Source organism: Drosophila novamexicana, unplaced genomic scaffold (assembly GCF_003285875.2).
Source record: "Drosophila novamexicana strain 15010-1031.04,08,12 unplaced genomic scaffold, DnovRS2.1 tig00000072-arrow-arrow-pilon, whole genome shotgun sequence".
In the NCBI taxonomy this organism is placed as follows: Eukaryota; Metazoa; Arthropoda; class Insecta; order Diptera; family Drosophilidae; genus Drosophila; species Drosophila novamexicana.
The window spans coordinates 1,138,152-1,151,730 of NW_020824771.1; the positions used below are offsets into that span (position 1 = coordinate 1,138,152).

Consider the following 13,579-nt stretch of genomic DNA (forward strand, 5'->3'; position numbering starts at 1 on the left):
CGCCCATGTTAGACAGCTGCGCTGCCAACGCTGCTGACAACGAAAGTCAATTTATTGTGGAATATTTTATGTGACACGTTATGATAGTCAATATAATTCTTCATATTCGAGCAGTAGCTGGTGCCACTATGCGTGCCTCTAACAAAGGCATTAGACTAGGAGCAGGAGACTAGAAAAGTCGGAGAGTCGGGAACTCGGGGCTTGGCACATGTTGTGCCATTTCCCACGCTGCTTTTCAATTTAAACTTTATTTTTTTCGACAAATTTGCTTGCCAATAGTCGTGAAATAACTCGTACTTGGTCTAGTATTGTAGATGTAGTTCCCCTTACACTCTCTGTCTCTCTATATCTGCCCCTCTCTGCTGAACTTGTTCTATGCTCTAAACGATTTTTGGTAGTTTTTACTAATATCTTGCACTTTACATATAATGATACTGTTTGTATAAATATGACTAAACGAAAAACGATATACACATCATTGAACAAAAAAAAAAAAAAAACACTAATACAAATATACACTGAGAAAAAATTGGCAATAGATTAGTCGCATTGAATTCACATTGTAACATAATTTTCTTAAATAGAAGATATTAATTTGATTTATTTTCAACTATTTCTAGAATCGTGTTTTTGTTCTCAATATGCTTTTGATTTATTAAGAATTTGTTTAATCTGCCTTTAACACACAATAAACACAATCATTTCTTACAGTGTACTGCAATAGAGGCTATATTTATATGAACTTGTACTTTTAAAGAATTCAATTAATTGGCAAACTATATAAAAGACCTGGTTAGTTTGGCTTCAAGGAAGCAAGCTATTAGATATCTTGTAGAGCTCCTGCTAAGCTATTCCATTAGAGAACTTCCGTAACTTCCAGTTACAAATTTGTCTTTAACCATCAACTGCAAACTCAAGCAAAATAATAAATTTAACATATATTTAATAAAGTCCTAAGGGATCAATAAAAGTTACCAAAGAGCTTTACCCAGCAACACATTTGTTTCGGGGAACTAACAATTTGTCTAAATGCCCAACTACAATGGCTATAAAACTAAAATGTGGTAAATTTTTGGGATTATTTTAAAACAAAACAAATGACATTTCGCACTTTTGTCCCAAGCAATTAGAACAACTCGACTCGTACGAGTTTTTGTGGCGAAACAATTAAAATTCCAATAGCTAAAACGAGAGGAAATGGTACAGTAAAACCGCAATAAAGTGCACAATAGAACAGCAAAATGTCCGCCTTGAATTAATATTTTGTTGAGTTTTAAATTTGGTTTATTTATTATTAGTTTTTGGAAATTTTATATCTTTTTCTGCCACCCGCTTTTAGTTTTGGTTCGACAGTTTTCTTCTCTCTTTGATCCCTTCTATCGTTCGTTCGTTTTGCTTGCATCTTCCGTCTCTCTTTTGTGTCTCTTCTATTGCCACATTTTTTCTTAACGCAGAGATGTGTGCAGATATTGAAATCGTCACGTCAAATCAGTATGACGGTGCGAGCGCCGCCCACGCTGAACTCGACGGCGCCGCTGCACGGTTTTGGTCCACCCTCGCGGGATCCAATGTACGCGTCGATGGCCCCCCTATTACCACAGACTGCAGCGGCCCATGCGGCAGCGGCCGGCGGCGGTGGCGGCGGATCGGGTCTGCCCTTTCGTCAGACCTGCTCCTGGATGGATCGACACGGCCGTCCGGCCTCACCGCCCATGGAGTATGGCGGCAGGCGGAACGAGCGTCGAGATCGGTAAGCGGACTTCCTAGAGATTATATAGACAATATATATAACATATGCCAATTGGCATCCGTTCAGGGTACGCCGCGTCGAGCTGCTCATTGAGCCCGGCCAATCGCTGGGCCTGATGATACGCGGCGGCGTCGAGTACGGCCTGGGCATCTTTGTCACAGGCGTCGACAAGGATAGCGTCGCAGATCGTGCCGGTCTAATGATTGGCGACGAAATACTGGAGGTCAATGGCCAGTCGTTTCTCGATGTGACGCACGACGAGGCCGTCGGTCAACTGAAGTATCACAAGCGCATGTCTTTGGTGATACGTGACGTGGGCAAGGTGCCGCATTCCTGCACATCCATCGAAATGGAGCCCTGGGATGCGTACAGTCCAACGGGCACGAGGTAAGCAGAAGGGAAAAGCAATCATCAGCCAGGCTGCAAGCTGGTTCGATGCTCTAAAATTCCTATTCATTTCTTACTATGGACCCCAACCGAACAGTTTTATGAACCAAACTTAAAAGCCGTTTACTGGTTTTAATCATAAACTTAATCTCCAACACGTTTTCTTCGGTTTTCCACCATGTTTATAACAACCGATCTATTTGCATATATAATGCCTGCTATAATAATAATACTCGATCGATCTCTGTGTCGCTTGCAGAGCACGCCGAAAAGGTCAAATCACGACCATGGTGGAGGAGAAGGCGCGCTCGTTGCTGCCACGTCATCATTTTGCAAGTCTTTCGTATTATATTGCCGAATATAGTGTGAAAGCAATGACCATAGATGCCTTTGTTGCCGTCTTATTAGAGATGTTAGATACGTACGAAAAGGTAAATACCACATCAAGAGATGGCAAACCCCAAAGGCTCGAATCTATGTCCATGTATTTCCTTTTCAGCACACGCTAGTGACGGAAATTCGTGAGCTCGTTTTTCCGGAGGATCGTACACGTTACGATGAGCTTGTGTATCGCAGAGAACGCGATCCATATAGCGTGGATAGGCATAGGGTAAGATACAGGCCGCAACTAGACTCCATTTTGGCAAACGTTTAATGCCAATTCCCCACTTGATTCATTGCAGCGTAAAGGAGACTCCGCACGTGATTTGCCGGTAAGCTTTTTAGAAGATTTATTCTACGACACTGACACAATATATACCTAGCAAGTTCTGTGTACAACTAACTGCGCATGTTAAACTTTTGTACGACAAAAAAGAAAACAACTTAAATATTCGTCTAGTGTTTAGCAATCAACTTGAATACTCTTTTTAAAAATATATATACACACATATATGTGTTGTGTCTACGAATCTGTCCAGCTACTGTGTTTCGGAATATTAATTTGGTTTACACATTATTGTTGTTGTTAATTGTTGTCCTTGTTGTTGTAATTTTTTAGTTAAATTTTACTTTCGATAAACAAAATACTAATAAAAGTACTCAATACACAGCAAAATACAAAACACTTGTCGGATAAAGCAAAAACTTGTAGTTTAATTGTTCTTCGAGTAGGAAAATGTATAATTGTCTTTAACTTTCTTTTTTTTTTTTTTTATTTTGTTATTGTTAATGCTTTATAGTTTATAGTTTTGTGTTTGCTGCATGTCTCTCAATTTGAAACGCTTTTTGAAACTCGCTTTCTTTGATTCGGCTTCAGATTTTGTTTGGCTTGCAAACAAAAATCGAACCAAAACGAATGTCAATTTTTACTTTACAAAATGCAAGAAAAGAAACAAGAAAAAAAAATAAAATTATTAACCAAAAAGCAATTAAATCAACAAATTAAACAATGCAGTTTTTGTAGTTGCACAAATTCTTTTTTCTTCTAGGCATAAGTAGCAAGTACAGTTGCTTCAGATGAAGCTACAGCTGTGCATTGCCCAAATTATCGATAGTGCAAGACCTCGATAAACATCGATATTGCGCGACAAACCGTGCATTGGTTTAGGTCTAGATATCTAAGCAACATGATTAATTGTAAAATATGAAATTCAAACATGTATAATCGGATATAAGTACATATAACAAATTATATATGTATATATATATATATATATTATGAAGTAATATTAGCCACACAAAAGCGCACTTAAAGCATAATAACAAACAGCAGTCACCGATAAATCACCCAAAACTCTGCTTAAAACATAACATGGCACCTATCGAAAGCAAAGCTTTAAAAAATAATATATATATACATGTTAATATAAATATGTTCGAAATGAACTATAGTTCGTGAAGAACTTGTGCACTGATCACTTTACTCTCTCGTTCTGCGATCCTCTCTGTCGCACACTCTGTTTGCGCTGTCTATGCTCAGTAGATGGCTCTGTAAATCTGTTCTGGCCTAGCCCGTAGACCCTATTTCATATTTCGCTCTGTCTACCCCTCTCTCTCTCTCTCTCTCTCTGTCTGTCACGCTCTCACTGTCTCACTTTCACTCTCACACTCACTCTCTCTCCCTCTGTCTGTCTCTGAATCGTATGCAACAAAACGTTCGTTCCATTCCATTCCCAACAGGTAACAGCTGACGATATGGAAGTAAGCGCCGCTACTGGACGCAGTCCCTCGTCGGACTCGGGTCTGGGCATGACCGTAACGGATATACATAAACGGTACCTAAACACTGAGCACCTAATCAAATAGACCTAACACAACTACAACAACAACCAAGAACTGATCATTGCGTATCTGTATCTGTATCTGTATCTGTATTCGTTAACCCGTTGATAGACCCGCACTACAGTTGCCCTATCGGCCCATGTCGGCGGGACCAATACTGCATCGTTCACAGCATTATCAGCCAGCAACATCACATGCAGCTAGCAACCAATCACCATCACCGCCACCAAAACCACAACAACAACAACAGCAACAACAACAACAACATTATCCACCACATCATACCTCATTGCGTCATCTGGGCGGCGGCGTTGGAAATGTGCGTCATCCTCACCAGCAGCAATTGGGACCAAATCAATTTAAACTCAAACAAGCCAAAGACAATCAGCAACAGGTCAGGAATTTGCGTGAAGCATCTAGCGTCCCATTGGCACCACTTAGATCTCTCACTACTCCAAAACTCTTTCCTGGCTCTGTTTCTGCTAAATACTTTCAAGAACTATCCATAGTTTTTCCATTAGAACCAGCCAATAATTAGCTGTGCGAACAGAAATTGTTTATGTTTCATCTATATTGGAAAAGACTGAGAGAAATTTTCGAATTCGACAAAAGAAAAAACAATAAGCTTTCCAAATTAAGCTAAACAATATTCATTTATTATTATTTTCAAATTTATCTTTCATATGCGCTCTCTGATTAAATCCCTTTTATTCCTTTATTTTCAATTAAACTTAGCTCTTGATATCTTAATAACTCTGGTTTATTTTCTCTGCTCTGCTCTTTCTCTGCTTTATTAACTTAATTTGATTGCATATATAAGAAAAATTGACATTCGGATCTAAATCGGCGCGTCTCGAGCCGCTATATTGTGTGTTGTCTCTTGTCTCGTGTGTGTTTTTTAGTTTTATTTATTTTTTGTGTTCTGTCCCTTGACATTTCTATATATGTGTGCTCTTTTGAAGAGGACTTCTTTTCTATGTTTTGTGTATGTCTAATTGTGCAATTGTTTAATGTTCTTTAAGTTTATATTTTTCTGTTGTCCAATTGGCTGCTAATTGTCGTAGCTTAATTGACCAAAAAATTGAAAAGGCCTTTTAAAATTGGCTATTGTTATAATGCATAAACGCAAAGAAAATCTCAAAAATGATTTTTCCGCTTTTCTGTCTCCGGCTTAGGAATACGGCTGTGATGAGCATAGAACTCGCCGGGGCAGCGAAACCCTATTACCGGAATATGAACAAGATGCGGTGAGTAACCAGAACAAGGTCTTAACCCCTTCGGGCCGTAATATGTAACGGTATTTAGAGGTATTCTGTATGGGTACATTTGCAGAATAGCCCCAGTTGCTAGCATTGAATTTCACGTCACGAAGTTCTCATGTCATATCATCGCCAAACATGCCTATACAAATATACTTACTATATAATACCATTTCCGAGTTTCTTTCAAGTAACACAAAAATCGATTCAAACACTTGACAAGCTTTGATTTTATTATTATTGTATAGCTAATATAGGAAACCTAAGCTTACCACAGTAAACACTAAACTTAAGCACTAAATTATGCAAAAGAGCTTTAAACTCTTGATAGATTATAGTTATACATAGCATGTGTGTATATACCATATATATCTTTCTCCTCTCTCGCTCGACATATTGGTAGTGTAATCAATACGACAACAGCAAAGCCAGCGTCAATGCAATACAATCGAGCTCAAACAGACCGCCGAGCTGCGAGCTCGGTAGATCCCCGCCACACTCCCCACCAACTCAGCCCGGCTCCTCCCTTACATTTTGTCGTGCGTGGCGCTGTCCTCCGCTGCCGACCAGGCGACGGCTCCGCCAACAACTGGCAAGTGATAATCGCGTGGCGGTGTAAAGGGCCGCACAAAGTGTCGCCACTGATGATGGGCGTGGTGATGATGATGATGATGATGATGATGCTGTAGCTGAAGCTGATGATGATGTGGGGGCGTCGGTGTCACTGTCGCGGTTCCCGTTCCCGCTGCCGCTCCCGTTGCCGTTGCATGCTGGTGCTGTTGGTGGCAGCTATTCGGCTCGAATTTCGGGCGTGGAATGCGCAATTGTTTGATCTCGGTCAAATAGGTTTCCATGCTGGACTGCCAATTGTTTGTCCGCCTGTTGATTTGTTAAGTTGTTTTAATGAATCGTCCGATTTGTTGTTCTTTAACCAAGTTGCAAATGCCAAGCTGTGTGTGTGTGTGTGTGTGTGGTGTCTGTTGTTTGTTGTCGGCAGTTCGACAAAGCTAAAGTTAAACATACGACCGATTGACTAGCACAAACAACCGCTTAGTGCAGCTTAAAATGTATGTGTGTAAAAATCTGGTTTGCAACACTAACAAAAAATGGTTGGCAACTCGACCCAGCGTCCTGCCTTTCAGAGCTTTCCACATAGGTTTTTCTTTAAACCTTGATTTGTCGCACATTTTCGAAATTTAAAAGAAACAATTTAATAATTTAACAATTGCCCGTTGTACTGGAAATATTGCAAGCCGTTAATATTTTCATAAACAAAATGTGGGCTACATTTTATTTCCACCCAAATTGGCATTTATCAAATTTAGTTGGATAAATGCAATAATTGGGTCATAGTTATTTATACTTTGGGGCTGACTATTCCTCAGCATATTTTTATGACTGTACTCAGGAACATATGTAAATATTTTTAAATAGCTTGACTATATAACTAGTTATCAACTCGCGATTTCACGATCTTGAGTGGATTTCTATAAAACATAATTTTATTGCAATTTAACTTACAGATAATGAATGAATTTATCTTAGAATCTCTATAGCTTATAGATAAGAAATTCACATAGATCTTTGAACGAGGTCTTGAAAGCTAGTTGTGATTAAACGGGCTTTCACCCTTATTCCACGCTTGGAATTCAAAATAATGATTTTAAAGCTCTATAACTGACAGATAATGAATACAGCTGTTAAAATGTTTGCTGGCTACCGCCAATAGATTGGACTGTTTATTATTTGTCACATAAATTTATCTGTATGTATTTGTGGACATATCGTAGACATTATTCAATGGCTAACAAGTCGCATTATAAAGTTATTGTGCCTGCTTTGCAAGGAGTATACGAAAAGTGAAAGTAAATTTGCCACTTTTAAAGAAACAACAAGAGCAGCAACAACAACAATAACATCAACAATAGCAACAGTAACAGCAACAGCAACAAATGTTACTTGTGGATTGTGTTGCCAAAAGACACGAAAATTGCAATAATTTCCGCAAAAGGCGTTCGTCCAAATCAACGCATCTACTGCAAGTTCAATGTGTCTGGCGCTGTCAGAAGCCATTTGGGCTGTAATATGGCCAGCTGCAGCTGGAGCAGAAAGAGAGAGGGGAGACAGAGAGGGAACTACTCGCTTAGCCCTGTTTACACAGCTGACACTGTGCGACGGGGCAGCAAAGGGGGCAAGTTCGACTTCTTCGAGCGGTGACCAGCGACCGGCTGAGCAAGCAACCAGTTTGATTTCAACTAAAAACAGACAAACAACTTTTTGTTGTTGTTGTTGTTGCTGTAAGTGGATGTCTGGGCAATGCGACACTCACTTTTTGTTGAAGTTACAACAGCAGCAGCAAGTCCATGCAGGCCGGCAGGCAGGCAGTCAGGCAAGCAGCCAGGCGAAGACCAAAACTCAAAGTGGGTCATTAGAGAAACGTACTAAATAAGGTACAAAACTTTGTCAAGAGCAGCATAAATGGAAAGTAAATAGTGGTTGTTGTTGTTGTTGTTGCGTCCAAGAAAGCGGCAAACAAGCAACTGGAAACATGTTGTTTATAATGTAAATAGACGTTAAATAAATCATTTTGATGCGTAGCAACAGCAGCAGCAGCAGCGCCAACAAAACCATCCAAAATCCGGTCTAAAAAGTCAATGGGTGTAAAACATAATCAACACACTTAATAGCCAGTCTCTGAGGCAGAAAGAGGGGGCAGGAGGAGAAGATAGAGAGAGAGATAGAGAGAGAGAGAGAGGGAGAGCCCTCGTCATGCCTTCAAAAACATTATTAAGCAGCCAAACTAATGAACCCAATTGTGTTGGCCAGTGTCAAATTCTGGCAACTTTATTTTTTACAGTTACCTAGTTTTTGAACTGTCGGGAAGAGTACATAGAAGTTCTCACAGCTTCCATTTTAGGCAACTTCTATGCTTGGGGCCTCAGTTAAATGTCTGCTATTTATTTGGAATAGGTTTAATGACCAGCTTCAGTTTGTTTTGAGCAAACGATTAGTGTCCGTTTTAATTGGCTATGAAAAGTTGGGTATATTAAGGAAAACAAGATAGAAATATTCTGTACAAGCTGCCGTTTAAATTGCCTTATCTAACGAATTGGCATCATAATCTTAGATGTTCATCTAATTCACTCGATGGATTGTTCCTATATGGCCTAGTACAACTACGTTGATGTACAAAGGTGTCCGGATTATGATAAAGAGCTGTTTCTTGGGTAACATTAAATATGTACATTGTATGGACTGCCTGCGGGAATAATCTGCATCTATGCCTAGTTCCAACCAATATGATCAAATTGGAATACTCTCTTAAATTGATATGTTAACAGGGAAATTAAATGTTTTTGAAATTAAATGATAGGCTTTAAATGTCCTCTGCAAGAGTAAACTATACATTGAAACAAGATCTAAGTCAAGATTTAAGCCTCTCTCAGGCAACATTGTAAACAAGACATATTTCAATATGTACATCAGTTAATATTTCACTGATCATTCAGACAAATTGTCTCAGAGAAAGTAAGTTTCTTACGTGTGCTATAATTTATGCATATACATAATCAACACGTTCTCAGATTCTGCTACATCATCCAATCTAATCAATTTATTCCCAAGCTTTTGACATCATCTTTCTTTTATTTGGACTGTGACCCAGTTAACGGAATATCACATTTAATGATGTTGCACAATGCTCGAGTTGGGGCGTTTGCCGCTTTGACAGACAGCTTAGCGATCGGTCAGCTGTCAAGTTTTTAGTTTGTGGGTCAATGCGCTGATCTGGCAGCGAGAAATAATAATTATTATTATGGCCAGTTATATGCATATAGTAGACGGTGTGACAATAGATGGTCGCATGATCTGCTCGCCGGTGTGCTAGCTAACAATGGTGTGAATTGGACAGCAAATTGGCTGCTCACCTTTTGTTTACAAAAGATTAATAGACAGAGAGTTAGACGGAGAGTTGGATGCGAGCACAGAACCAGCTGCTGAAAAGTTTCACAAAAAAAAGTTTGCGGCTTCTGTGCACGGAAAAGTTAAAGTGACGACGACGCGTCGAAACTTTCACAAAGCAGAAAGAGAATTTTCCAACAGTAAGAATAATGAAATTGACGTTCAATTGCCCAGCCCACATTTAACTGTACTCCAGCTGTTCCAGCTCTAGGTTTTCTTTTCTATTTTATTTTATTTTTTTTATTTTTTTTTTCGGATTATTTTTCAAACGGACTGAGTTTGTCAGTCAGCAGTTTTTTGAAATCCGCTTAGAGCTAACAATTTAAAATCAATCAAATTTATGACTTTGCAAACTTCACAGCGGCTCGTCGTCTATATGTATATTACATATATATATATATGGATGTAGCTGGTTGGTTGATTTGTAACCAAATCCAACGGCGCAGACAGCCTCACAGATACACAGATACACATATACACATGCCATTGACCTCAATGAAGCCGCATTTGTCTGCTGTATCTCACAGATACTTGCTAAAGTTGCCCAACTGCCATTAGATACGCATTGACAAATGTATATATATACATATATAAAAATATATATATTGTGCGTAATACTGTAAGGCTCTGTTAATGTTGCCAATTTATTGGGCTATTGGATTTTAATGCGGCGTATTTCAAAATAATGTTCAAGGTGAAAAATCTTAAATTTGACATATTTGAAATGAGTTGAATTGAAATTATTTAACTGTATCTGATGAAAAGTTTATTTTTGGCGCAATTATGTGATTTATTGTGAGTGAATTGAATTTTTATTATTATTGTTATTATTATTAATATGATTTTGATTATGAAACCAGCCTCAGTCAAATAATGCTCAAATGATGTAATAAATAATTTTGAACCTTTCTCTCCAAAAGATTTTACACTAAATGAAAATTTATAATGATTCACAAATTCACTTGTGAATTTCGTTATTTTGCTTAAGTGAAGTTTGACACTGTCTGTCAATTGCTCGGCATTGATCCTCTGCCTTGAAAAGTCCAACTCAATTTGACTTTTTGAAAATAGTTTTCTGCAATTAATTATTTTTGTTGGCAAGAACTAATTGGCCAAGTGAAAACTGTGGGTAAAAGTAACTTAACTGTTGGTTGTCAGTTTGCCTTTTTTTCGTTTTTCGTTTTTGTTCGTCTGACGCAGTTTATAGCTCGTCCTACCGCTAACTGCTTTCCCTTTGGTCTTTAGTTAGTTTTTGCTTTTGTAGGTCGAAATGTTTAGCGGCTGCTTGCAGACTTGTGCTCAGAATCTCTTAACTTCCGTCAGTTGTGTGTGACTGAAAGCAACTTAATTGCAAAACCAGTCGGCGCAAAAAATCAAACTGAAGCTGTTGAGGCATAGCCCCTAGCTGCAGGCAATTAAAAAACCAAGCCATAAACAAAAGAAATTAGCGCGCAAAAACAACAACAACAACAAAAACCATAGACCAAAAACTGGCAGAAGGTGAGCAACAGAAGTTAATTGAATGCAAATGCAAATGCGATTGCAAAAAAGTGTTTGCCACAGTCATTCAACGTGTCTGTGTGTCGCCTCATCTCCATTTCGGTTGGGACACATGTGTGTGGCAAGATTGCACTTGCCTTGCGGCCAAATGTTGCAAAAACCCAAACACACAATGATGATATAACAAAAAGCAAAATGGTAAAAACAAATCCACAAAGCATCGTGTGCCTGGGGCAATTGACGCCTGGCCGCAAGAAAACGCAGCCAGGTAACTTCTTTCAATTGATGTTGTTTATTACTTGTTAGTTCGAGTCGGCTTTTGTTTATGCAACAATTTGTGGCAAACAGAGCGCGAAATGAGCGGCAACAACGCGAAATTTGTCAACGCCACAACTTGCCTGCAACTTGTTTAAGTTTTTGGTATTTACACGTAATTTACTATTTATACGCACGTTTTGTATCTTACAAATTGTGAACTCAGCCGGAGAAGCTGCTTCTCGCTGTCTCTGTCTCCAGTTTGTCTGTGTCTGTGCCTCTCTCTTCGCTTGTCTCTCGACTCTTTCTGGGCCTGGGCCAACCTAACGCTTCAAGCAACGACGCGCAACTAAAAACTGAAAATGCAGACGCGGCCAAAACAGCAGCCAACTGCGATGTCGGCGTCGTCAGCGCCGCTGTTTTGGTTTGTACACTACTGCCATGGGGGTATAGTAAAATTCCCATCCATTTGGGCTGGCTTGGGAACAGCTCGACAAGCTCCTAAAAGCTGGTCGCTGGTTCAACTTACAGTTCGAAACGACACAGCTCTTAAAGCTGGTTTTGGAAATACCTAAGCTTCAGTTTTGTTTCAAGTCAATTAAGAATATATATACTTTATGGGGTTGGAGACGCTTTCTTCGGCCTAATACACACATTTGCACATAAATATTATTCCCTTTTTACCTGTGTTCAAAGGGTTTAGACTATAAGAAAGCCTTTAACATAAGATTAAAACGCATTTGAGTGCATGGCATCAGGGAAGGGGAAAGGGCATTCAAGTGTTGCTCTGAAATTGTAATGTTTAAATATCTCGTAGTTTACTTTGCGTGTGGCTTTCTTTAAGCCTCTCCGTCTGTCTGCGTTTCAGTTACTTTTTATGGCTCAGTAATAAAAAAAATGACACGCAGCGACACAGCGAGGCAAAGGCAACAACGACAGCAACAACAATTATAAATGGTGCAGATTGTCCAAAAGATTGTCAATATTTATGGCTAAAAATTATTATAGAAAAGTAATACACACACATAAGTATATCGTTTTCCGTACGCAAATAGGCATAGTTATATATATATGTATAAGTGTTTGTATGTATAAGTAAGTTAAGTACACATGTAAGTGAGTTGTAAGCGGGCTGTTGTAAGCTTTACGCAATGGCCAGCAGCAATAGCTGCAGCTGCAGCAGCGGCAACAGCAGCAGATACGTTCGTATCTATGAGATACTGTATCTGCAGCTGACACACTGCAGCTGTGGCTGCGGCTGCGGCTGGCATCGCTTGTTGTTGCTCACCGCAGTTTGTCGGCGTTTTTGTTTTGCTCTTGCATGACGTAAACAGAAAATCTGCTCAATCGTTTTTTTTTTATTTTGCTGCTGTTGATTTGTTGTGTATGGAGTTGATGGTCAAAAGCCACGTTTGGCATTGAAAAGAGATGAGCTACGTTTTTTTTTTCTTTTTCATTTTGGGCAACTTGTGTCTAATTGTTAACCGTTTTAGCAGGCAATTGCGCATTTACAGTTGCCATTGTTGTTAAATTTTATTCACATATACCCGTTTCTTTCTCTTTCTCTTTCTCATGCTCTTTAATCTGTGCGTGAACTGGCTAAAACAACGAACCAAACCACAAATACAAAACTACAGGAACAGGTAAGCGCTTTGCGTTCGCTTTGCATTCGTTTTTCGTATGCGTCGTCGTTTGTTACAATTTAAGCACTTTTTTCAAAACTATCTTTTAAACACACACACAAACACACGCACACACTCACACAACATGTCCAACTAAACAGCCACACACACACACACACAGCCACACATATACATGAACATATATAAATAACTTCATCACAAACAAAATACAATAAGGAAGCAGCCAATTTAGCTGCACATGCTAAAAGAAAAGTCTTTTGCCCAAGCGTTGTAAATATTTAGCGCTATTTTTACTATGTATTTCCCACTGATTGTTGTTAATATCTCTACGGCTGCCATGCATTAGCTGTAATGGGCCGCGGAAATATGGATGTGCCTTGCGATCTGCTGCTGTTGCGCTTTACCAAACCAAAACCCAAACTTAAATTGCGGACATAATTAAGTTAATGAGTAAATAGACCAAGTTTTTTTTGAGTTGACTCATAGAAATTTGGTGCAAATGTAAAGTGGAAAATAACGCTGCAGCAACGGCAGAAGCAAAGCTTCGCAGCGCCCCTAAAAGTATGCAACAGCTATTGAGCACAGTTAACCAAATGCTGGCA

General features: G+C 39.2%; 2 protein-coding genes across 4 annotated transcripts in view; one reads left to right on the forward strand and one right to left on the reverse strand.

Moving 5' to 3' along the window:
* LOC115771546 (whirlin) overlaps nucleotides 1–13,579 on the forward strand; it is a 41,273-nt gene that overhangs the window by 22,062 nt on the left and 5,632 nt on the right. The window contains exons 6-13 of one of the 2 annotated variants that reach the window (XM_030717286.1): nucleotides 1,455–1,750; nucleotides 1,817–2,137; nucleotides 2,397–2,568; nucleotides 2,637–2,747; nucleotides 2,821–2,850; nucleotides 4,259–4,353; nucleotides 4,472–4,754; nucleotides 5,536–5,607. In XM_030717286.1, the coding sequence (XP_030573146.1) occupies nucleotides 1,455–1,750; nucleotides 1,817–2,137; nucleotides 2,397–2,568; nucleotides 2,637–2,747; nucleotides 2,821–2,850; nucleotides 4,259–4,353; nucleotides 4,472–4,754; nucleotides 5,536–5,607 (1,380 nt within the window). Of the gene's footprint in view, nucleotides 1–1,454; nucleotides 1,751–1,816; nucleotides 2,138–2,396; nucleotides 2,569–2,636; nucleotides 2,748–2,820; nucleotides 2,851–4,258; nucleotides 4,354–4,471; nucleotides 4,755–5,535; nucleotides 5,608–12,971; nucleotides 12,978–13,579 lie in introns of both variants that reach the window. The other variant, XM_030717285.1, reaches the window with a different exon arrangement.
* On the reverse strand, nucleotides 5,939–11,635 carry LOC115771547 (forkhead box protein B2). Of its 2 annotated transcripts, none has more exons than XM_030717288.1 (2): nucleotides 11,546–11,635; nucleotides 5,939–6,498 (listed from the first exon to the last, which is right to left on the reverse strand). In XM_030717288.1, exon 2 carries the CDS (start codon nucleotides 6,471–6,473, stop codon nucleotides 6,147–6,149), a length of 327 nt encoding a protein of 108 aa, XP_030573148.1. In that variant the 5' UTR covers nucleotides 6,474–6,498; nucleotides 11,546–11,635; the 3' UTR covers nucleotides 5,939–6,146. The 2 variants fall into 2 exon arrangements, with proteins under 2 accessions (XP_030573148.1, XP_030573147.1); XM_030717287.1 differs by having other exon boundaries at nucleotides 11,532–11,635.